This window comes from Argopecten irradians, chromosome 1 (genome assembly GCF_041381155.1).
Source record: "Argopecten irradians isolate NY chromosome 1, Ai_NY, whole genome shotgun sequence".
Taxonomy (NCBI): domain Eukaryota; kingdom Metazoa; phylum Mollusca; class Bivalvia; order Pectinida; family Pectinidae; genus Argopecten; species Argopecten irradians.
The window spans coordinates 65,352,411-65,378,291 of record NC_091134.1 but is presented as its reverse complement, the minus strand read 5'-3'; the positions used below and the strand labels follow the sequence as shown (position 1 = coordinate 65,378,291).

The 25,881-nt window shown below is 35.5% G+C and overlaps 2 protein-coding genes across 4 annotated transcripts in view; one reads left to right on the top strand and one right to left on the bottom strand.

Moving 5' to 3' along the window:
• LOC138305598 (proline-rich protein 5-like) overlaps window positions 1-23,167 on the top strand; it is a 28,336-nt gene extending 5,169 nt beyond the window's left edge. For 2 of the 3 annotated variants that reach the window (XM_069245908.1, XM_069245911.1), the window contains 11 exons: window positions 824-911; window positions 5,381-5,914; window positions 11,296-11,430; window positions 11,777-11,857; window positions 12,318-12,366; window positions 14,019-14,076; window positions 14,380-14,471; window positions 15,313-15,388; window positions 17,368-17,435; window positions 17,903-18,065; window positions 18,425-23,167. In XM_069245908.1, the coding sequence (XP_069102009.1) occupies window positions 5,871-5,914; window positions 11,296-11,430; window positions 11,777-11,857; window positions 12,318-12,366; window positions 14,019-14,076; window positions 14,380-14,471; window positions 15,313-15,388; window positions 17,368-17,435; window positions 17,903-18,065; window positions 18,425-18,618 (960 nt within the window). In that variant the 5' untranslated portion in view covers window positions 824-911; window positions 5,381-5,870 and the 3' untranslated portion in view covers window positions 18,619-23,167. Of the gene's footprint in view, window positions 1-823; window positions 912-5,380; window positions 5,915-8,083; window positions 8,454-11,295; window positions 11,431-11,776; window positions 11,858-12,317; window positions 12,367-14,018; window positions 14,077-14,379; window positions 14,472-15,312; window positions 15,389-17,367; window positions 17,436-17,902; window positions 18,066-18,424 lie in introns of those variants that run through there. The other variant, XM_069245904.1, reaches the window with a different exon arrangement.
• On the bottom strand, window positions 22,950-25,447 carry LOC138305587 (leukocyte elastase inhibitor-like). The gene has a single exon (XM_069245893.1). It carries the CDS (start codon window positions 24,999-25,001, stop codon window positions 23,829-23,831), a length of 1,173 nt encoding a protein of 390 aa, XP_069101994.1. The 5' UTR covers window positions 25,002-25,447; the 3' UTR covers window positions 22,950-23,828.
• Window positions 25,448-25,881: the final 434 nt, after the last annotated feature.

The following is a 25,881-nucleotide window of genomic DNA, read 5'->3' as shown; positions in this document are numbered from 1 at the left end:
ATATATATGACAGTGTTATAACAGGTGTTTTCGATTAATTGAACAATGAGGGGTTAATCTTGTGGCACAATGATGTTTACTTCTGTTCTGACATACCGATCAATGAAGGTCTTCCTAGATAAATGTTACCAAACTCTACTTCAGTAATAGGCTTTATACATACTCCTTTCTAGTAGGTACAATTTAGACTTGATAAGGAATTTTCCACTAAACTCACACAAAGCGATACACAACTGATAATATTGTTAATTAACTTAAATACACCGACGAGGTCTACTCAACCTAAATATGGCTAGAGTTAACCAGATCTTTATTTACTCTGAAAAGGCACTTATCAGTAGATTTCTCCAGGTAAAGTAACTTTGGCATAGTCGATAAGGTATTGTTAGATTCACTTACTCTGTTATATACATTTATGGTGTGAAATTTAATATATTAATAACACATAACTTTGAAAAATATATTAATACATTGCAGATGGATTTTGTGGCATTAAGGAATGTTGGTTCAAGATTGTAATTTTAGATATATTAGTGAAGTTATGAAGTTTATCTGAGGCATGACTGTTTTTTATCTTGACATGTTGACACCGCTATTTGTAATTTTTCCCTGTGGATCAGTGTAAGTGGAGAAACCGTCATGTTTTCTTAAACATCGTGGTTCTCTCGTCCCAGTTTATATTCACTTCAGTTTTGTTCTAAATCAAAGTTTCGACATTTTGGGGTATTGTAAACCAAGATATTTTAAAAGAAAATTGTCATGATGAACATTTTTATGTGTGATATTTCTACTTCATATCTCAAGGACATCTATTATTTTCCAGTCTCGGGCCACCAGGAAACACTGCTCAAGAACAGCTAGGCTGATACTGCCTGTACAGAATACCCTGACAGCTGGGATATCAACATGTGGTATGTAATTTAAGCAGCACAATGTCATTATGTCATGAATATGTATTATAATATACATCATCCGAGAATAATACCAGTTTAAGCGATATTATTTAATTTATTCTGCTATGAATAGTGTTATGTTGTTGCTCTATGTCCTGGGTATTGTTATATATTCAGTCATTTCTTCTATTTTTCACATTAACCAATAACCCATTGGTCTTTGTTAAACATAAACCCAGTGTTTTGATACGGTTGTCCTTCCCTCTGTCAATCATCTCCTACTCTCACAAAGCATGCTATATAGGTTTTATATAAACATTTAGAGTAAATCAAATGTTCACGTTACAGATAAAAGTTTTTTCTATATATCTTATTATCTGTTTTATTATGTTCTTCACGGCTAAACTTTGTGTTTGCGTAACGGCTTATGCACTTGTTAATCTTTTATCCACAGATTTAGTAATACATTATCGTGCAAGTTGTATTTTTTTATTTTCATTTTAAAGGACCTTCCTGTTAATTATGCCAAACTGATCAGCTGGAAACATGCTAATTGTACTGTCTGTGTTATATTTAGATGAAAGGCTAACTTTCCACACGAAGTTAGGATCAACAAACCAATCTTATAATTTGTAGTTAACCTTATGCAGTGTATACCGACGAGACACATTTCAGATGTACCCGCTGTTTAAAGTTTTGAGTAATCACACATATAGTATTCTGCATAATATTACAGTAGTCACAATGTCGATCGTCATTGACGTTAAAAGAACATGAAAATGATATATTTGTGGGTTGGCTTCGCTGATATGGAGAAAAAGTATTTTTGGAGCTTTCCATTATATATAACTTGACCGTTGATGTCCCACTTGACGCTATAATCCTCATTTGAGCATGAATATTTAGATAGATACCAACTCCGTTCTAATTAGATCAACATAGCCTTCTGTTAGATTACCTCTGCTGTCTTCTTGATAGAGCCCTCATATTGTTATGGCTGTTGGTGTCTTCTTAATAGCGTCCTCACCTTGTTATAGCTGTTAGTGTCTTCTCGATAGCGCGCTCGCCTTGTTATATCTGTTAGTGTCTTCTTGATAGCGCCCTCACCTTGTTATATCTGTTAGTGTCTTCTTGATAGCGCCCTCACCTTGTTATAGCTGTTAGTGTCTTCTTGATAGCGCCCTCACCTTGTTATAGCTGTTAGTGTCTTCTTGATAGCGCCCTCACCTTGTTATATCTGTTAGTGTCTTCATGATAACGCCCTCACCTTGTTATATTTGTTAGTGTCTTCTTGATAGCGCCCTCACCTTGTTATATGTTAGTGTCTTCTTGATAGCGCCCTCACCTTGTTATAGCTGTTAGTATCTTCTTGATAGCGCCCTCGTCTTGGTATAGCTGTTATTGTCTTCTTGATAGCGCCCTCGCCTTGTTATAGCTGTTAGTGTCTTCTTGATAGCGCCCTCACCTTGGTATAGCTGTTAGTGTCTTCTTGATAGCGCCCTCACCTTGTTATAGCTGATAGTATCTTATTGATAGCGCCCTCGTCTTGGTATAGCTGTTAGTGTCTTCTTGATAGCGCCCTCGCCTTGGTATAGCTGTGAGTGTCTTCTTGATAGCGCCCTCACCTTGGTATAGCTGTTAGTGTCTTCTTGATAGCGCCCTCGCCTTGTTATATATGTTGGTGTCTTCATGATAACGCCCTCGCCTTGGTATAGCTGTTAGTGTCTTCTTGATAGCGCCCTCGCCTTGGTATAGCTGTGAGTGTCTTCTTGATAGCGCCATCACCTTGGTATAGCTGTTAGTGTATTCTTGATAGTGCCCTCGCCTTGGTTTAGCTGTTAGTGTATTCTTGATAGTGCCCTCGCCTTGGTTTAGCTGTTAGTGTATTCTTGAAAGTCTCATTTTGTCATGGATGCTGCCAAAGACACAGGTTCTCATATGGTTTTCAACAGCAACAAGTCTATAGAAAAATATGGCTAATTTTTATTGATATCATACAGGGAAATATCGTTACAATTGTAAATATCATATATTACTTTGAGTAGGTTGTGTACATTTATAGAAACAATGCAGCAAACGTTTGATTTAACTTAGTTTGTTATTAGTATCCTTGTGTACTTCGATATCCCATGCCTTAATTCGTTACACACCTATTTACATAGAGTATATGCTGCCGCATTTCGTTACTAATGACGTTTGTCGATTCCATGAAGCAAACACATTCATCATTGAACTAATCAAAAAGTTCTAGCTTAGTTTTCAGACTAAATTAGGAACAGGATTCCAGGGATAAGTTAATTACAGCATTTAGGTTATTTTCTAATGTCAAGTTGATCTAAAACTCATTATAGTCGTGCAATGTCTTGAAACTTTATTTAAGATATGAACACGGCCTATGCTTAATTAAATTATAAAGTAGCTTAACATCAACTCAGTTTTGGTCTGGCTCTGACACATGTCATTTTGACAAAAGTATTTGGTAGTCATCAGAGTATTATTGCCAAACTCTTGCAATGATGTCATATAATACTGATCTAGCCATTGTTAACGCTCGTCTCACTGGCCTCGAATTGAGCGCTCGCCTCTGTGAGGATATTGAAGGTTCTGCCCTATGACCAAGACACACCAAAGTCTATAAAAGTGGTAGTCTCTGCTCCTATTCAGCTCTTAGTGAAAAAGACAGTGAAACGACCGGTGTGCCAGTTGTCAGTATAATATGATGGGATGGGATGTGCTTGTTCGCTGTCTTCGGTGATATGCTTCAGTGATATAGCACTATAAAAAGGGCGAGAGTTCCACTATACAAGGACACATAACAAGAATATACCACAGTCTCCCAAAACCACAAACATTCACACATCATAACACATCACACACACGTGAGAACGTCCTTAAACGACCCTGGATATAAGTGTGACGTTCACACTAATAAATCAAACCGAACCGCCATGGCAGTTGATTATTGACGACTCCGTCCTCGACGACAATGACGTGCCTTTTCATTATAGTGAAGAAATCCCTTGAAATGCTCGAAGGCATTCTTGTCAACTATAGATATAAGCCGCAGTTTGTTATTCTGACAACTTCACAATTACATTGTTGAATTTCCTTTTGCCTAGATGGCATTCATCATCTCGTTAAGATCATCAACAAAATTTTACTAGATAGTTTCTCTAGTTTTAACTGCTAAATCTTTAACATGCTATCTATAAAAATATCGATAGTAATTACTACAACGCTATCTTCCCTCGTGTTCACCGCAGAGCGACCTTAGGCGATGTCCTGACCAAACTGACCAGTGTCTAACCATTAAGACAAAGTTTGCCCTCCAGCAAATGTCCGAAGAATGTCCAGTCCTTGACCATAATACCACATACACACAAACACACAATTTTAGCAAGAAATACTATTGATCGTAGTAGCGTTTTGTCACACTTTCTTGCTAACTCTAAATTCAAAATTGAACCATACCATTCAGAGTCCCCGTTACTTATAAATAACTGACCATGATCAATATATATCCTTTCTCTGTGATAAAGGGGTGATTTCTGAAACAAATAACCATCTAATTCCAAGGTGACATCAAACTGATCATGAAGTTTCATATATGGTCATTGCGTAATGCTTTAGGCCTACTGTATTGCCTAATAAGTAAATCATAAAAAAACACTTAAACTGTCTGTACTTGATATTGCATGTATCATTTATTTTTGTAGACCATAAATAAGCCATGTTATATCACAAGGTGTTATATTTATACATATCGTAATACAAATACTTATATCAAACGCATCATCGGTTAAACTGATGCATCAATAGTTTTGAAGCAATTTCAAACCGGATACATATCTATTAATCGAGCTTAATTGTAAATCCGGAACACCTTTATCAGATTATATTCACTAGACGATGTGTGTTGTTAAACATATTACAGAGTGAAATTGGTTCTGTTAACCGACATCTGCCATACATTTACAAAAGCTCTTTTGAAAATGAAGTCAAAAGAATTTACTGTTTTAAGTGTATCCTGCTCACCCTGCCTCTATATGCTTAGTTTTTGATGCAGTAAGAACTATAATATAGTCAATATTATGTCGTATACCTGGTCACCTGTGTCATTGTTTACTGTCCGCGCCAGTGGATAGTAAAATAATATTATCGATATAGGTGTGACCATAGATGGGTGCCACATTATGAATTATTGATAACCGTCGCTGTTGTACAGTTAGTTCATTACTATAAATATTTACATATACTGCTGATAAAGCTGTTCTGATCAACGTATACAATATCACACCTGAATAATACAAAATATACAATTTACGTCATGTGTGTATGTATGGAATCAAATCTATTTTACTGACAATGTATTTCACATATTCAATAGTATTGGTTCCATAAAAACATGTTGTGTTAGATTTGTTAGTTTTTAGGACATTTTCAGTTGACTGTTATTTTGTTGCAACTGTCCTATTATTTTTATGCAGATGGTCTATGGAAACTATTTTCCGGCGGATGAAGGTGCTTCCTGATGAGCTTACATCACTGACTTCCGGAAAATCAAATGTAAAACTATCTATACAGAAAGTTCCTCTGCGTCTCTACGTTACATGTATGTGACGAGTTAATTACGTAAAGCCGCCACCTACAGGGCAGATATTTGAGTGACAAGTAACATGTACTTAATAAAGGACAGTGTAGAACTAGCCGGTGATTGACAGATTGACAAAGAGAAAATGCCTGTCGGAAAATGTACCTACCTGTAACCAACAGGTAAAGTCTACATCTACCTACTACGTATATCTGAACCAGTGTCGGGGATAAGTTCTAAAATAGACAGAGGAATTGGCAACACCCAATTATGTATCTGAGAAATTAACTTACATCGTCGTGTGGGGCGAAGTTTTAATTACGATTTTACATTAAGAAGAAACTTGGATTTAAAGTGCATATATGTATACCTAACTGAAGGACAAGATGTCATTTTTACCTGGAGGGACGAGGCTATCCACTATGAAAAGGTAAGACATTTAAAACTTAACACAAACATGTCCATGTCACCAATTAATGCCGTATTGTCTTTGACATTGTAATGAATCATCTGACATTTAAGAACACCACCGTCATCACCAAAACACATCTACGTGCACGTATGTCGCTTTACTAAAAACTTAATGAATTATAACGTTAATGTACAAAACAGTCACCATGTCACACATTAAAACGTTTGAGTGCACAAAATGAGTCAAGCCTTAAAATTAAAACTTTGCTGAGTTAGAATTACAAACAGGACATATTTTCAATATAAGACAAACCATTTAGAAGAAGGACTTCTTTTTTTAGAGTAAAACATTAATAGACAGCTGTTTAGTCCATCTTTTTGGCTATCGGCAGTTAACATACATTGACAGAAATGGTGGCTTCGTTTTCTATGAATGCAGTATACACACCACAAAATAACTGTCAATTTGTAATTCAAAAGAAACTGTCAATTTGTAAAATTTAAAAGTAACTGTCGATTTATAATTCAATTGAAATCAGCAGCTGTCAGTAAAAAGTGTCAACTCTCTCTGTAGATCATTGACTGATATGTTTGTGGTGTGGAGGACATAACAGACTTGTAATGGGTGTAATCGTTGACAGACAAAGGTTGTCCATGAAGCCCATATGGGTTCCTTATTATTTTGCAAAGTCGTTATCACATATTGCTTGTTGCATCAGGTATATTTTAAATGATAATGATAAAAATCATTTTTGTTAGTTTTCAAGTGTAACAATCATCCACCAAGCTTTTTAAACTCGAGCTAAATGCATGCATGCCCGAGTCATGTTATGATGAATGTGTAAAACTGTTGTTGTAAGTGTCCTACGTCCGTTATGTTTGTCTATATGTTTTGTAAAACAGACAGATATCGACCATGTTTTTCTGCATCCTACATCTTCTGTGATCAGATCAGAGTAAACTTAATTACTTTTCCCTGGAATCCGGAGAAATTGGCGCTAGTCAGCTGTAGGCAACGTTTATACAGCTAGCAATTGTGGAAACGATTTGCCGATTGACCATATTGCGATACTGACCTTCCAGACAGGCTTTTAGAAAATGGCCATATGGCGTAGGATGTGGGCAGTTTCATAGTCATAACTTGTGGATGGGTTGTAGGAGTGTGTCTTTTCTAGGCACTATACTTCGATATGTATTACTAACGATAAAGGTTCATATAATCCCGCAAGGTTTTATACTACATTTGAGTTAGAATGTGAGGCTTTAAATTTAATGTTGGGCCGGCACGCCAAGTTCAATTGGGAAATATAATGCTTAGATTTACTTTCATGAATTCTTCAATGAATCGAGCACCTAAGGCTAACGGAGTCGCGTTTGCCGAGAGGTTGCTAGCCCAACCTTCTGTCTCTAGGTCTGCACCTGTTTGATTTAATTTCAATTTCTTTGTTATGTTTTTGTTTTAAGACTTATCTCTACCTATGATTACATAATCATATCAAATAAAGAGCATGGATTCCTTGATTTTAATTAGTTAAGAGATTGGTTAAGAGTTCAAAACTCCCGCCATTTACTAAGAGTAGACTAGTAGTTCCATTCGGGTACTCAAGCTTTCCTCTACCTAAAATACCTGTCAGGAGCTTTAACAACTCTCACTGTTAGTCGGACAGGGGAAACGAAAAAAACATACTATAACATATTAACAAACAGAGCCATTTTAGTCGAGTAACAAGTTTTGAGTTCGGCGTTGTATTTGACTTTTCGGCGGCTAGCTGTTTATTAATGGGACATATTTCCGTGCATATCATAAGCTAATTAACTTTTTCAACGCCGCACGTAGAGGAATCTTTTATCGACTTTTGATCTAGACAATTGCACCGTTTAAAATACGATATGGACACGACGAAGTTATGTAAAATAAACTTTACATTTTTAATTAATTGCCTATAATGCGTTTTCGAGTAAAAAATGATTAGTTAGGTCAAATGTATTGGAAAACATGCACGTGAGAACGATACTCGTGCTTTAAAATAATTTCATTTCTATATCTGTTTACACAGACCTATTCGATAATCATCTCTTGTCTCTGAAACAAAGTTCATCTATTTATCAGTGTTTAGGGTTTAAGAACTGACATTTACGTACTATGTACTCTCGATAATCACCACCACAATCTATATACATAAATAGGTATAAGATAATGGATTGTTTTGGTCATGTGTTAAGTCCTCGCGTGGTTGCCAAAAATCATTGATTAATACACGGATTTTCTTCTGTGTGCACTCACTTGCACATCACATACTACTATGAGGAACTTTAGGGTAGATACGATTTGTTGGTAGCTTTTCTATACAGAAGAGAAATTATTGGTTTGCTATAATATACGGTCAGTGTGTTTGTGACGTGGTCACTGGATGGCCCAGAAGACTGACCAATAATTCCCTTAGAAAGGACTCTATCCCTATTCTGGTCACAATCGCATCTGAAGGTATGTCAGACGAAGACCTGAGACGGATTGTGACCGACCCTATTTTTCGGTTGAACAGACATGCGGTATCAACGTGAGTATATTGTAAAACAAAGAATGCACAAGTAAAGATGTTTTAACTATCGTACACACATGGATTACCTGCAACGTGCACGAATAATTGAAAGACTGCGGCATGTTTGCCATTTCTGTCTGTGGAAGACTCAGGTTATCTCACTAAAACTATATTTGGCTTGACACATGATTTATCAGACGTAAAACGAGGAATCATTCGAATCATTCCAAAAAACTGATATTTGCGATTTTAAACAGTTACTGTAGTTGTGGTCAGCAATCACTGCTAACACAGCATGGCATGATGCTTGTAAAATGAAAAAAACGGTCATGATACAAGTTCGGCAATGCTAGAATTGAAAACAAGAAACTATCTAAAATGTGTTTTATATGTGACTGAATCCCACAAAATTCATAAATGCTACTTATCGTGATTAATCTGGGCTAGATGATAGCGCTTAAATGTTTCCTTACAAGTCAAACATTTGATATTGTCAATGGGAACAATTATGTATTATAAAGGAGCTGTTTGTATCATGTATAACTTCTTATCTAGTGCCGTTTTCGGTTGTCGGTTGACTGGTGGTTCGTCTTCTTTGTATTAATGGCAGATCTGGTGATTTTAATTGTTTTCAGAAGAGTCTTGGCATTTCCCTCATATCAAAAGCTGCAGGTCCGTTAGGATTTATGCTTGAAATAATTACATTTTCAAAGGGACCAACCAGTCAAATCGTATACACAAAAACATCATTGTACAATTGTTTTAAAAGTGCTTAGTTATCGTACGATGGGCAAATGCTTTAGAAATATCATGCCGTAAAGCTGAAAGCAATGGTCTCAGCATATTCGCGAACGATTTGTTTTTGTCTTTGAACGATCCTTGTCTGTTCTAGTATTATTCTTACCCAGTGGTTAGCGGCCAAGTGATTAAAGCATTTAACATTACACAACAGGCTTCCATCTCTATAGTAAAATCTAAACGTACGTCAAGATGTTGCTTTACAATATTCGTCGGTCGAATGGATTTTCTCAGGAAACTCCGATTTTTCTTCACCACCGAAGCGTAACATGATCTCCTTTGGCCAGAGAAATTAACAGAGCGTGAAACCTTAAAGATGCTCCACCGCCGAAAGAGCATAAATGATATTCATTATTTGAACAATAAATAGTGTATTATCGTGTATATATTTGTCTAATTAACACAAAAAAATAATATAAAATAATTTATTTTGCCATTAGTGCATGCCCAATCAGTACTTCATTCAATATAGATTATAGTGCAACGGAATTTTTTCGGGATGCAATTAATTATTTTTCATATTTTTAACTTGAAGTAAAATTAGAAGCTCAAACTTTTCAATGTTGGTAATGGTGTAAAATAAGTAACTTTTGTAACTGAAGAAAAATACTAAATCGTCTTCTCCTGTTTTTGATAGTGAAAAAATACCATTTGTCGGCGATGGAGCATCTTTAACTCACTGAAATTAGTCTTTAACGAACACTACACTTGTTTTAGTTTAGTTTAAATGACGATACATTAAACGTTAGAACGTTACACAAATTAAAATCAAACTAAATCATCAAACCGAAATAAAACATAACTACAGCAATAAAACTATTTGTGTATTGATTATAAACCTGCAATCCTCCAGTATATGGCCGAGGAGGGATGTGGTCGAGATCTACTTAAGGGCTTTTACGTGTTAATTGATTTGTAAGTTGTACTGTTACATAATTCATTGTTATCCCCAGGGGTCACAGATAGCCGTATGCACGGATGTGACTAATACAATAAAAGCAATCAATGGTTGTAATATGGCTTTGTCAGCAGCAGGCGTACGAACTGCCGGGGATATCCTTCCCTGTTATTGTCTTGTTTGTTTGTTACGCCTCTTCAACACTTTTATTATTCGAGGGATATTTTAACCATTTAAGCAGAATCGTAAATATTAATGAAATGTACTGAGGTAAAAGGTAATGAAACCAGCAGCAAAATAATATTTATTTACAAATGGCAGTAAATTAAAACAATTTAATTAAATACTTTGATGAATGTTCAATGCCCCCGAGCAAATGTATGATAATTATGTATGCATGCATTTGACAGTGACATTTGTCGGCCAATTCCAATTTCTGACTCAACATGAGTCAATGGACAGTATGATGAACATATCATGACAGTGCTGTGGTACAGCTGTTGGAATATGCTCTGGAAGTGACAGCTATTTTGAAGCAAATACAGTTGACGGACTAGAATTCTGTGTTCTTATATAATTTGTCGTAAATTGAGAATAGGCACCGAATCTCTACAGGTAACTGAAATGAGCCTCCGTACAATTTGACCGTTGGTATTGTTGTACAACAAGCTGTCATCGACTTCAATTGAATCTATGTTTCAGAGAAATCACAAATGATACATTTGTGATGTCCTAAGTAATTATGAACCGATAGAAACCATGCTGGTATTGTTCATATGTAATGTCACTATTGATTACTGTATCCAGACTCTTAAAAATTTATCTGCAATCTCAAATGTATTTATGGACTTCTATAGACAGCATCATTATAAGTTAGTTGTATCTCTGATGTCAAGAACAATCAGCTATGATATGAATACTAGTGAGCTTTTGTTAACATAGGTTGCACATTAATCTATCATTTCACTACAACTCATGGCGAACAATGCTGGATGGATCTTTGTCCGGACGTCAAGTGTACAGGATGAGCAGTGTTTGTAGTATTTCTCTGTGACGTCATGAGAACATTTGGACGTTGATATTATTTATCTGTGACATTACAAGTAATTATTAACTTTGATAAACCATGTTCGTGAGACTACTGAGTAATTGTGTTTCCTACAGACACAGTCTGGCCAATGTAGCGGAGGCATGGAAGGGTGTCACGCATGGAAGCAGACGACTCTCTATGACGTCACAGATTCGTTTATCAGCTGGGAACGTTCTTGACTATGCCTCTAAAAACGAGACTCTTGAAAGGTGAGGTAAACACCAATATCAGTCATTGTAATGTTTCTGTAATAATCCTGGTCCTTCGCTGACTCTTTTCTCTTAACCAATTATATCTTAATCCAAAAAACCTGAAACGGAGAACTAAGAAGGAACGTTTGTTACGTTAAAAATCAAGGAAACAAACAAATAAATAAACAACGAAACAACAAATGCCTAACTTCTCGCAAACTTCCTCAAATAAAATGAAATAAGGTGTTATGTCAATTATCAGAGGAAAGTTGTATGATATGTTTGTTATATATATCTATATATATATATATATATATATATATATATATATATTCATAGTGAAGTTTTGATATTATTTACGTAGCATCCAGATAGCAGTTATACAATTGTTCCAGAGACGAAAACTACAAGAAGGAGAATTAGCTGTCCTGCAGGAGACACTGAGGTATTTTTTTCATCAACTCCTTGCTTAATTGCCAGGGGGACTTGCGTTGCTTTTCCCCGATGAACAATCCTTTGTGCTCATTAAGAAGCCAGTGTTGAGTAGAAGACATATCCTTTATCTTTAGTACTCCATAAAATACATTTAACCGCGAAAGATATTGCAATTACAATTACCTCGCGTTTAAAACTCCATGTTGAATTGAGGAAAGTCATTTTCCAAGGCAATGTATAATTACTCTGGTTATGTTTTACTTTTAAAATGAAAACAGCTTCGGAATTTCTACATGTAACAGAACGACAGGAAGATACTATCTGTCGGTTGGTGATAGCATGATATTCCATCTATACGCCGCATAACACTCCGGATAAAGCTGAGGGAGAATGGAAATAGTTGTTTTTTCACACCTCAGACAGAAATGGGTGTAATAAAAAGCTAAAATGAACAACTGTTTACATTTCAGGAACCTAATCAATACGGATGCTGGTCCTCTGATATTCGATTATTACAAAGTGAGTACAGTTTGTAGTGTTCGTTTTAACTAAATCATGGTAAACACAAGCATATTATGAAGTTGTGTATGGTGAAATCGTTATACATTTTATTAACTCTAATACTAGAAAGATCTGAAAGTTTTATTTATTTATTTTTTTTGGGGGGATGGGGGTTGGGTTATAAAAATTAGGTAACATGTCATATTATGACTCTATCAATTTTAATTTTTGCACAAATGTCAGTATGTGTGGTGAAAATGTTCCTGGGCGTTTTTATAATGTAATAATTTGATGCTAGGATTTTAATGGTATTCATGAAAACGGTCACAATTTAAAAATCAAAGCTTTTTTTTTTTTTTTTTTTTTTTTAACTTTTTTTGTGACATATTTTATTCTATTTTTGTATAAGGCACATTCAAACTCAAGAATATCTAAAATAGAGGTTGGATTGCAAATATATTGAGTTTATATGATGAATTTTGTTTTGATTAAATTTGATGTTAAGATTTATTCACAACAAATAGTCTAGGTTAAGCCCGTCATTTTCAAGATGATGAAATACGAAATTTGTTACCTCTACTTAAACCTTAACATGTTTCTCTTTTCATATAAGTAAGTAGGCTAATCACATTTGTTTGATATGACCTAACGCAAATTTCTTTTAGACGTCAACCGCATTGAATTCGATAACGAAAAGAGAAAATTTAACTTTTCGGAAATGTAACCTTCATACTTTAGCTACATCTTTCACAAGTTCAATATGCGACGTTAGAACGATGTCGGGCGTGTCCGTTTGGCACATAATAAGAGAGTGTTTCGTCAATGTCAGTCCAAACATAGTCAGTGTCAGATGAAACACAGAATTATCTACGTTACTCAATAAAAATGGGAGGACAGCTTTCTGTGATGAGAGTAAAGTGCCTGGTATTAGGATGTCACTTATGTTACAAGTAAAGTCGATATGTATGTATAGGCCTAGCCATCCTCAATTCCGCATCAATTAATGTAAAGAATTAAAATATATAGAAATATAATCTTTCAAGTATAAATAAAATCTCTTTAAATTTGTGAAATAAGATGATTTTTTTTTAAATATGTTCCCTTGAAATTTCCAATTGGGTTGTGTAATTGTATTATATATATATATTGCTTAAAAACGATTTAAAAATCCGAAAGTTTGCTTTCTTTTTACAGTTTTGGCGTCACCCGTATGTAAACCGCACAGTAAGCTATCGATCTGTTCAACACGGAACATACTTTGTCAATTCTCTAAGACAGATTAATGTACAGGAACATTTGCATAGATTGCTTGAGTTACGACTCTACACTCCCATAAAAGATGTTTTGAAAGGTTGACCTTTTTGACTTTGCCAGAGTCTAGAACTAGCATCAGTTCGCCGGAAATCGATCGCTAATTATACAACTGATTTCCTCATACATGTATTACCATGAAAAATCACGACTCTCAGCTTTTCATGTTCCCAGATAAAGTGAATTCCCAAAATGCCCCAGCTTTATCACAGAAATGGCCGCCAGTTGCTATGGGAGGCTGTCGATTTCCTCCTTTGTATGTGTATATTTGATGAGTGGAGAATACGGATAGATTGTGATTACACGGAGGCCACATGACATTTCTATTGTCTTTCAACTAAGAATAAAACCTTTTTCAGGATAAACTGCTGAAAAAGGGAATGGTTATCCTAAGAGAGGGGATGAAGAACGATTTAGGTATGATTATCCTCTATTTATTACATACAACCATTACATCATTTTGAAGCATTGTAATACGAGTTTGAAATAAACGATACAATTGTCCTGCAAATTAACCATAACCAGTAATGCCTGTTAATCGTCTTATGTTTTAGCGATGACTCTCGGATACCTGGGTATACATCGAACCCAAATTATGTTTTTCCAAAATATTAAGCAAATTAATAAAAGCGAACAAAACAAAATTCGTTTTTACTTAAGATACGAGAATTAAATGTATATCATAACTTGAATTTCACAATAAGATTTTTTATACTACAGGTTCTGTCTTATTGAAGAAAATGTGCGAGCAGTGGTCGTATCTGTTTACTGAGATTCTTCCCACATTACAGGCAATGTTTTATCCACTTCCGGTAAGCTATTTAAAGCTAATTAAGTTTTTCTACTGAAAAGCAATCCTCTTCTAATAATCTAGAACTTCCACTTTCCAATTTTTTTCATCTTCTTGTAAGAAATGAAAATGCTTTCAAAAACGACCAAAATATTGTATCCACCCTTACCTTCTTACCATATAACAAGTACTGTTTATTTCCTATTTATTAGCTCAAGGACGTCACTTATAAATCCTTGATAAGCTGGAGCTATTGCCATGGCAACATTCTTTCCAGATCAGTCATGTAACAGATGTGTTGTAAATGTACTAGTTGTATTATTCATATAATTCAATAACTCGTTTGATACTGATGCATATTGATATTGTTTGGATGATACACCACATCGGTAATTCTGATAACAGAATACACTGTCGTTCAAATTAGTTTGGTCTTGGGAAATGATGATCTTATATTAGGATGCCGGGCGTTTTTCTTTCGATATATGCAGATGAAAATATAGTTGATGTCTCAATACAAATATCCATCATTGTGTATATCTATCATACGTTCATTCTGAGATCATAATACATTCTCGTAAACTGTTAAAACATTTCAGAGAATGTGTATGCTATGAACGAGATCTTAAAAGAACTGGTTAACATATAATATAACATTGTTTTTTTGTATTTAATAATTTTAATATTGTTGGGTTTTTTATCATGTAATTTGGTTCATCTGGCATCGAAAATGGGTTTGACATCCAGTTCGTCTTTAATACTGTTTCCATGTATCGTATAAATATTGGCGTCATGTAGAAATGCTAGTTCTAGATATACATATCCAACAGCTATGTATAAGTGTGTCCTTTTGTTATTTTCAGACCAAAGATACATCTATACGAAAGGTGACATTACTGGAGTTCCGGGACGTAGTTGTCTTTAAGGTTGGAATAGAAGGTACCATCATGTCAGTTTAAAATTAGGCTAAATAAAACTAAATACAGCGCAGTAGGTTACACAGGGTGATGTTGCGTATGAAATTAATCCCACACGAGTGAGTTATTTCAAAAATTAACTTATGAGTGTGGAATGAAATTAACGAGTCGTGTGACCTGTTTCTACCACAATTACATCCGCGTTTTGCCGATAAACATACGATCAGAATAAGGTGATGTTATTTGCCGAAATATGCGTATAAAGTGTAGTGATATTGTCATCATCAAAAAGGCACTGATAAATAGTAAAAAAAAATTATTTGATAAAAAAAACCAGACCATATCGAATCCTTCTAACTATGATTATCTTTAGGATAAAACATCACTTTATTTGATGTTCTTTTTAATTTGAATTGCCATAATTCATTCAAGAATATGATACCCATTGTCAGATTAAAACATGTACACGGCATGGCGCCTTCTTCTTCCCGCCAAATAATCATCAAACCATTGTTATCAAGTCCAGGTAAGTTCAAATTCTTTAAATCTATCAAACTTACCAGAAAATCCTCGCCAATATACGTCATACTGATTATTATAAATATTTAGGTCAATTTTTTTCATCACGCATAAAAATGTGATGTATTTTGAAACATGGATCACGACACACCAGCTTTCCAACGTAACATCGGTTTTGACGTCAAGCGGCTATCACAACATAGTATGACGTCACTTGATTCTTGAAGACCTTGATATTAGATGAAGTAATGTTTACCGTGTCATCCAGTCAGAATTCGTACAGAGTTTATACCACCTGTTGTATAAACAAATTGTTAATCAACAGCTGCAATGTTAATTTGATACTCAGTTTACACCTTTGTAGTACGTGTAGAGGATATAATTGAAAATAAGAAATAAAAAAACAGCAAACGAAGTACAAGCAAATGCTCTTCATATTATATGAGAAAACATAAAAGTGTTGTAGACGAACAGGAGATAGACAAGATTATCAGAAATAATGAACGAAATATGGCTATAGTAACAGTTACACAATACTCGGGAAGAGATCATCGTTTGTATACGCCAGCTAACATTATTATATAATACACACGAATCTGACTACCAGACCATGACGGCCGACAGTGTCCTGAGACGCGACCATATGTTATATTCATAAGCATACACAATTAATTACAAAGCCATGTCGTCTGAAGATATTTGCTTTAAGTTTTTATGCTGTCCTGCATATTTATATATATTGCCATCGTGCATATATATGCATATTTTATATTAAACAAATAACATATACATGTATTTATATTATCCGCAATGTTGTTTTATATAGTGTTTATTGTATGGTTAGGTGAAATAATTATATATCAGAAAAATGGTGATATGTTAACTTCTGATAATTGATAGATGTAATGAAGTTGTGTTTAATTTCCGACCGTATTGTATCTTTGAAGAATAAAATGTACAAATAAGTCCCTCATAAAATATGTCACTGTAGTAATGTTGGGCAAAGAGGATATTGGCTTAACAAAAATTAAACTGACCTAATATACAAGTTTAGTTATGTCAGAAAAACAGTCTTCTACAGTATAAAGAGGAAACAGTCTCAACAAGACTGTTCACTCTGGCAAAGCTGTTTGATTCAACCATAATGATCTCAGTAAACATATTTCCAGGAAAATGAGGCGCAAAGTTGTGTTAAGTTGTTACATTTAACATCAGAGTAACATTGCCTTCTGCATGTAAAACGACGAGTAATAACATTGTAAAAAAACTCATGGTACTCTTTCAATCATAATTGTGCTCGGTAACAATGGTCGAGATGAATGGGTTTCTGTTTGGAAACAGTTTTATATCGAGGCTCCGAGTCATTTCTATATTTGATCTTATTTGGTGCTGTTCAGGCTATCATGTAATGGAAGGTTGTGCAGTGACGTTTATGAGGCATCACTACCAGTTTACATGTAACTCCGACACTGTACATTTCAGAGTCCCTGGGGTCGGTTTTACCAGACGAAGTTCCAGCAGCTATACGACAGATGTTGTTAGTTCTGCTGGTAGGTAATCAAAATTAAAAAAAAAAAAAAAAAAAAAAAACTCCATTTTCAATATACATATGTATGTACTAAACAATTTCTAATTCATTAAAAACCAAAAAGGCTAGATAGGCCTATCGTTCCACAGGAAACACTAGATTTTACCTCGTTGACTGGTATGATAAAACAGTAGGATATTGTTGTGTGTTGTTCTTATATTTGTCTGCAACCACCTTCTAACTCAGAAAAGGATGTTTACACTTAAAATTGAACTACTTTTTCTCTTTTTGATGTTTTAAATGATTTGATTGGTATTTGAAAGTATTAGTATCTGCGATCAGTAATGGCAATTAACTGTCCAACATGGGTTTCGAACTCGTGACCCAGAGGCAGAGGATTGTGGTACTATGTGAGGAGGACATCGTTTCAATTCTGCTATTGCGGACTCCTGTGTTAAATGACGCTCAACATATTCATTTACATTGCAGAGTGTGCACGACGGCTCTCCTCCCACCGAGAACTATGCGCGACTTGAGCGTTTGGCTGCCAGAGTGATTTCCCCTTACCTAGGAGTTTTTGGTCTGTATGAAGGATCAAGTACACCAGTGGTGAAATCATCATTAAAGCCAGCTTCTAAAATTCTCCCCACAGGTACCAGTTACATGTTTGTGAGAATTAATTTTCTGTTATGTAACAGTTAAATTTATTAGCAATATTTTCGGGTTTCTGTAAAGTGCAGGTATTTTTCTATCATTAAATTTCAAACGCAAGAGTCCAAAGAGTGTCTCTAAAAGAGATATAAATTGTTAAGAATTAAAATATGAAGTAAATGTATATTGATTTAAAATAGAAAACAATGGAAAATGACATCCTATATATGATTATAGGTATTATACAAATATATCACATACCCTCTAGCAATAGAGTAGAAAATTAAGATAATGAGGAAAAGGCCTAATAAATAACAAATAAAACCGAAGTTTTCATGGATATTCACGACTTTGTTACAGAAAAAGCTGAAGCATACGATCTTGATACCAGATCCTCTCGACCGAAATCTGCAAACATTCCTTCTTTAAAATCACCGCATAGCAGACTAGGAAACGGACATAGTATATTTAGTAATCACTTCCTAGCACCGGTGCGGGAGCAGGACAGCATAGGCACTGGTATGGGAGGAAGACGTCATAGTATACAGACATGACGTCAGTGGTGCTATGGTGAAGTATATGGGAGGTGGAAGACGTCATGGTATACAGACGTGACGTCAGTGGTGTTATAGTGAAGTGCATGTGAGGAGGAAGACGTCATACTATAAAGACGTGACGTAAGTGGTGTTTTAATGACGTATATGGCAGGAGGAAGACGTCATAATATACAGACGTGACGTCAGTGGTGTTATAGTGACGTGTATGACATCGCGTATCACATAGTGATGTGCAAGAAAGGTTATATCTGTGATAGCAAAATTAGCATTAGTGATTACAGACAGATGTTCATGGCGTCGTGTTACTTCATGATGTCACGTGTGAAGAATGATATGTGATATAAGTATGGACCACTACGTTTATGCGGTGAGTATGTGATTTTAAGGCCAGACGACACTTCTCTGAAATAGTGATTTGACTTGAAGACGCCAAAACTTATTCATTTTAGTTGCAGGGACAGCCCTTTGCTAGCTAATACAGAATGTATCACATTTCCATGAGAAGACTTCACAAATTTATAAATGGCTAAACCTGATCACACCAACGAAAGTAGTAGTCCTGCCAGTATTATACCATACAATCCGGTGTTGTTATCGTCGTAAATGTGATACTGGACCATATATATGTATCATATAGTCATGTTGGAGGTAACACTATGTTTTATAGATATCGTGAGATTTTTATCTATTGAATAAGCCACAACCATAAGATATCATGAACTATTCATTGTCTGTTAGTTGCAAGTGTGTAGTAAATCCATAATTAGTGGAGGTTTTATGTTTCTGATGTCAATACTGCACACAAAAAGTAATTTGATGCATAATGCATTCATAGTATTTACTTCCCAGAAGCTGAATTATTAAAATATGTCTAAAATATATAATTATGTATTATCATCTTGCAGATATTTACCAAATACTTTGTTTATAATATTCGATTCGTTTTTATTTCAATTAAAACAAAAACACAACAACTAATTAAAAGTGTTCTATTATCCAAATTTTTTCTTTGCATGTTGTACTTGATCTGAAGAAATGACAGACATTCAAATATTTATTATTTCATTATTTTAGATATTCATTGTATCATCTCTTTCGTTTACATGTTGTAACATTGTATGGTAATTTCTGTTTCAAACATTCCAAATATAACCTACCATGATCTTTCCTTTCAAACATCAGTGAAAACCATATAGTATTGTCTATTATCTTGTGTTATTCAAACTCGATAACAAAATGTTTGTTTTATTTATGGAGAAATGGAGTAGTATGCAAATGATTGCATTTTCTATGCATCCAATATACAAGAGATCCCAGAGGGATCTTGGCGCCCACCAAGTATGATCTACGTCTGGCAATGGAAAGAGGGATCTTTTCTCTGCTTTTCAAACTTTTTCAAACATACAACACATATGAAATATGAAACAGATCACTTCATTACTTTTTTTAGAAATAGCAGTAACAAACTTCAACTATCAAAATCCAAGATGGCTGCCTGGCGGCCATCTTGTTGATCGATCGGTCCTAAAATGCAATATGCACAACTAAGGTCCTAGGGGAACCTACAAATGAAAATTGAGAGAGATTGCTTCAGTACTTTCTGAGAAATAGCGTTAACAAACTTTAACTATCAAGATCCAAGATGGCTGCCTGGCGGCCATCTTGTTGACTGATCCATCCCAAAATACATAATGCACAACGAGGGCCCTAGGGGAACCTACAAATGAAATTTGAGAGAGATCCCTTCAGTACTTTCTGAGAAATAGCGGTAACAAACTTTAACTATCAAAATCCAAGATGGCGGCTTGGCGGCCATCTTGTTCACCGATCGGTCCCAAAATGTAATATGCACAACTAGGGCCCTAGAGGAATCTACATATGAAATTTGAGAAAGATCCCTTTGGCCCTTTCGGAGAAATAGCGGTAACAAGAAATGTTAACGGACGGAAGGACGGACGGACGGACGGAAGGACGGACCACGGACCACGGACGAAAAGCAATTTGAATAGCCCACCATCTGATGATGGTGGGCTAATAAAATGTGTACCATGTTTTTAGCCCATCCTTATTACATGGAGGGCTATTCAAATCGCTTTTCGTCCTTGGTCCGTCGCCCATCCGTCCTTCCTTCATAGGTAAGTTCCCCTAGAACCCTAATTGTGCATATTGCGTTTTGGGACCAATCGGTCAACAAGCAGGCAGCCATCTTGGATTTTGATAGTTAAAGTTTGTATCACTAATTCTTACAAAGTACTGAAGGGATTGTTCTAAAATTTTATATGTAGGTTCCCCAAGTTGGGTATAATGCGTTTTAGGACCGATCGGTCAACAAAATGGCCGCCAGGCCACCATCTTGGAATTTGTTAGTTGAAGTTTGTTACCGCTATTTCTCAGAAAGTACTGAAGGGATCATTCGCAAAGTCCATATGTGGTATTCCCTAGGGCTGTAGTTGTGCACTTTACATCTTGGGACCGATCCGTCAACAAGATGTACTGAAGTGATCATTTTCAAATATGGCGACATGCTTCGGTGATATAGCATGGGAAGCCGTCCTTACATGACCTTGGCTAGTAATAGGGCGTTAATTCAATAGAAAAAATCCATATGTTTGTTCCCCTTGGGCCCTAGTTGTACATAGTGCATTTTGGGACTAATCAGTCAACAAGATGGCTGAAAGTCCACCATCTTGGATTTTGATAATTGAAGCTTTAAAGTACAGAAAAGATCCATGTCAATTGTCAGACATAGATTAATCTATGATGGGCGCCAAGATCCCTCTGGGATCTCTTGTTAATATTAGGTGTTTATAAAACGGGTCTAAAATATCAAGAGTTTATAACACGGGTCTATAACGTTTAATGTTATATTTTCTGTATAGGTTCATAACCTTGATAGTTCTCCGAGTCAGCTTACACATATAGTGAAACGGAAAAAAACCCACCGCAATTTATTGATTTATCACAAGGAATGTAGTTATCATAAATTATATAATTGCTCACTAGACAACATGTACATACCAAAAACCTGCAATAGTCGTAAACCTTCAATGGAAAGTGTTTTCCACTCGCACATTTATTTTATTTTTTTTATGATGTTGGTCATGTACCTTGAGCAAACATGTAATAAGTGTTTAACCAGATCATTTTGTAAACTAATATCACAATTATTAACCTACATACATTGTAGTTTAAATTACGTCTAGATGATATGTTGGTCACTATGTGTTTTCAGTTAATCTACAAACGATATACAAGTTATATTAATGTTTTACCATAATTCAACCATTATATTGCAATTTCAAAGTCCAGATTCTATTACTTGATAGAATATGCGGTCAATATTAAAAAAAATGGAGTCACACATGAATTTCAGAATGTGACAAAATTAATTAGTCTCAATTATTGATAATTATTATCCCCCACTTTCTCCAAAACGTCCCCCGCTTTCTCCGAAACGGGAGTTATTAATTTAGGTTTGTCCGTCTTTCTGTCACACTTCGTTTCCGTGCAATAACTGTAACAAATGTCAATCGATTTTCTTTAAACTTGGTGACAAGTTTATATGCCTAAAGGGCTCGGCCAAATTTGATCGCGACTGTCGATGGACTTTATTTAGCGGAGTTATGGCTCTTTGAAATATCAAAAACGTCATTTTTTGCCATTTCTGTGTAATAAGTGTAACAAATGTGAACCGATTTTTTTCAAACTTATTAACAAGGTTAAATGCCGTAAGGACTCGGCCAAGTTCGATCGCGACTTTCAACGGACCTTATTTAGCAGAGTTATGGCCCCTTGCTTACATAAAAAAAAAGTCAGTTATTGCCACTTCCGTACAATAACTGTAATAAATATTAACCGATTTTCTTCAAACTTGGTAACAAGGTCAAATGCCTTAAGGGCTTGGCCAAGTGCGATTGCCACTTTTGGCCAACATATGTAGTAGAGATATGGCCCTTTGATGTACTCCGAACGTCATTTCCTACCATTCCCTGTGCAATAATTGTAACAAATGTAAACAGATTTTCTTAAAAGTTAGTATCGAAGTCAAATGCCCTAAGAGCTCAGCTAAGTTTAATAGTCACTTTCAGCTGACATTATTTTACACATCTTACTTCCGAATAAGTTTATTTTACACATCTTACTTCCGAATAAGTTTATTTTTTCATGTTTCAACCAAGGTTAAACCTTACCTCAATAATGTTTATCTACAACATGTCCTGAAAGCGGGGGATGGAAATTCCACGAATTTGCTTGTTATTTTCAAATTAATGCACACTTAAAAGGACAAACAAATTTTCATTATTATCATAAACATTCAACAATGAAAATAAAATTGATGATCTCTTTAATTAATCAACAACTACACTCGTCATGTGTGTACTTGAATAACTTAACTATAATCAGCTATTAGTACCTGTAGGTTTATAAGAAAGTAGTGATATTAGTATGATGACTGTTCCGGTTATATACAGTATTACAACACACAGATGTAATGGCAGCTAACATTCCAAATCTCATTGTTTATTAAACATGATGTAATACAATGTTTGTGTGTTTTTGTTATTTTTAAGCTTCTATCATTCTATGCTTTTGTTTAGTTCGAGTCATTCGATTGTCTATCAATGTAACGCACTTGATTCAAGGATAGTCGACTACGAAGACTGTTTCTCTTAAATCAGAATATACAGAGTGTAGGCAATTCGCTGCTCCTATAGCTATTGTCTTAACTCGTAATCACATGACATCATATTATCACAATAATATATCTTATTAAGGAAACATAAAGTAATAATCGTTATTCATCTCATAGCAATTACAAGTCTGGTAAAACACAATGAAGGAGTATGCTAAATCAACACAAAGTGCACTGCCAGTGTAAATGTACATAACGTACTTTACATTACACATTTTATCTCGAATTCTTTAACATTCAACTGATCAATTTCCGTGTATAGAATAATCTCGGGCTATATATAGTATTTATTCTCATTTTAGATTAGATCTTATGACAGTATCCGGCTTTAAATTAAGAGTTGTACACTTGTACTGTGTACTCTCAATACTACAGAAAATTTCCAGCTCTAAGAAAAGTATTGAAAAAGTTTAAATGTGCGATAAAAGCATGACTATATTTTATTAAAATTTGCTTCAGTACGTATATAGGAACACATTTATACATTGCCAATAAGAAATCCCACTGCTGAAACCTAAGATGGTCGAACGAACTTTCCGATAAAAAGTACAGCACCAGAATTGACGTCACGGATGAAGAAAAGGAATGGGCGATCTACAAAGAACTGTGGAGAAAGGCTCATCGCACGGATCATTATTCCTGTGGCGGCAGCAGCTTCAGTTCCTTCCTCATTCACTTCAACGAAAGCCTTGTGTACTACGTCACTAATATGCGAGTTGGAAGGAGCCGACTCGAACATGGCGCTGAGGTTAGCTTTCTCTGGTAAAAACACGTCGCGGATTCCAAGCTTCATAAGAACGCTTTTGAGGTCAAATCTTGCCTCAATCTTAAATTTTGGCATGGAGACTTCCACGTCTTGTATTCTCATTCCTTTTACAAGTTCGGTAATCATCGCCAAAGAGAGTTTCTCCTCAAGGCTTGAGAGCCCGTCAACAGCATTCGGCAAAATTATGACCATGCTTCTATTCATACCTTCATACGGTAACTCAACCGCTGTACAATCATATTTTGAAAACCATCCGAATGGCATACTCTGTTCCTTAGCGTGCATCATGTCCACATCCAATGTATCTGTTAAACTGACATTGAACTTTTGCTTTCTCGTTGCCCCTGCAGGGAACTGATTTTTCCATCTTCCTTTAAAGTAGATCGCGTTTGCAAGAATAATGAGAGTAAGAGCGTTGATGGATCCTGCGGGAATCAAATCCTGAATTTTATTGTTAGTTTGCAATTCAACCCAATCATTGATCCTCTTACGGGACCCTTCTGCATCACCACCAAAATCCAACAGTTCCATTTCGCTTCCATAATAGAGCCTGGAATTTTCTACGTAATCTGCTTTCAGCTGTACTTCTTTCTTAGAAAATATTTTATTTGCTTGTTTCAACACGTCACTTCCGGTTGATGTATTTAGTTCAGTAAAGAGTTTCCTATACTCCTCGTGAATGTTTCTTGTTGGAATGTCACTTACACGCAGTGCTTCCATTATCTGACTTTTGGAAATTTCTTCCGTGCCGAGCATGGACAGCATCATGGCTGCCGACACGCTGTACGGTGAAATCACCGAATTGCTAGCCATCCCGGTACAAACATATTTATACAGGTCACATGTAAATTCGGTGACGCTATCACTGTACGTTGCTATCACCGTCGTTGGAAGTTGCTGCTGCTGCTGTATACCGGCCATATTACTCCAACATGAACACAGAACTATATCACAATATATCGAATGCACAGCTAGAGTAAGTCTTGTGTAAATGCACGCCGCCAATAAAACTGTGTTTGTTCTTCCCACAATAAATGTATAAATTGAGTTACCTTCCCACGACCTACACGTAAGAGCACTAGAACGTTTTTAAAACCTTGCTTGTAAAACTGTATACTAATGTTCGCTTACCAGCTGGTTGTTTGTTCGTATAGTCAATTGCTGCTCATAAACTGTTACTACCACAAGGTTAACAGGACGGTTTATGGGTCCCGCCCAAGCATGATAAGCTTAATTCCTTCTCGTCCTCATTAGTTGTGGTGTCTACCTTCCGGGTAAAGCTTTGAAGGTATAGCCCTTTGTACATTATACTAATGCACATATACACTATAAGTCCACATGTGTATAGATATAGCTAAGTGTTATTAACGTACAGCTGGTGCGCTATGTAATAAAATTGATGCGATGTAAACACAGCCTTATCTTTTATACTGTAACTTTTATATCGAAATGCCACTGGCATATGTTTGTTATTCAAGGATCCTAATTAAAACTAGCCATAATAAATTAATATCAGCCAAGAGTGTCCCAGTAATAATGAGGACTGGCTACAGACGATGGCTAATAATTAATCAGTCATCCATACTCACTACAAAGCATATGATTATTAATCAAAAAGGAAAATTAAACGCAGTCACAGTGCACATCTATCCTTGCGTCAATAAATCATTCTTTGATTTTTAGAATTTAAGATTACAAATCGGTACATATTAGCTACATTATTACACAGTGAAGAACTGTGCTGTAAAGTCTCACTACGGCGTAGTGATCTGTTTAAAAAGCGTGAACAAAAATAACGACA

What these genes read in the sequence shown, in the direction of transcription:
- LOC138305587 (XM_069245893.1), bottom strand. Translation starts at nt 25,001, where the DNA reads ATGGCCGGTATACAGCAGCAGCAGCAACTTCCAACGACGGTGATAGCA.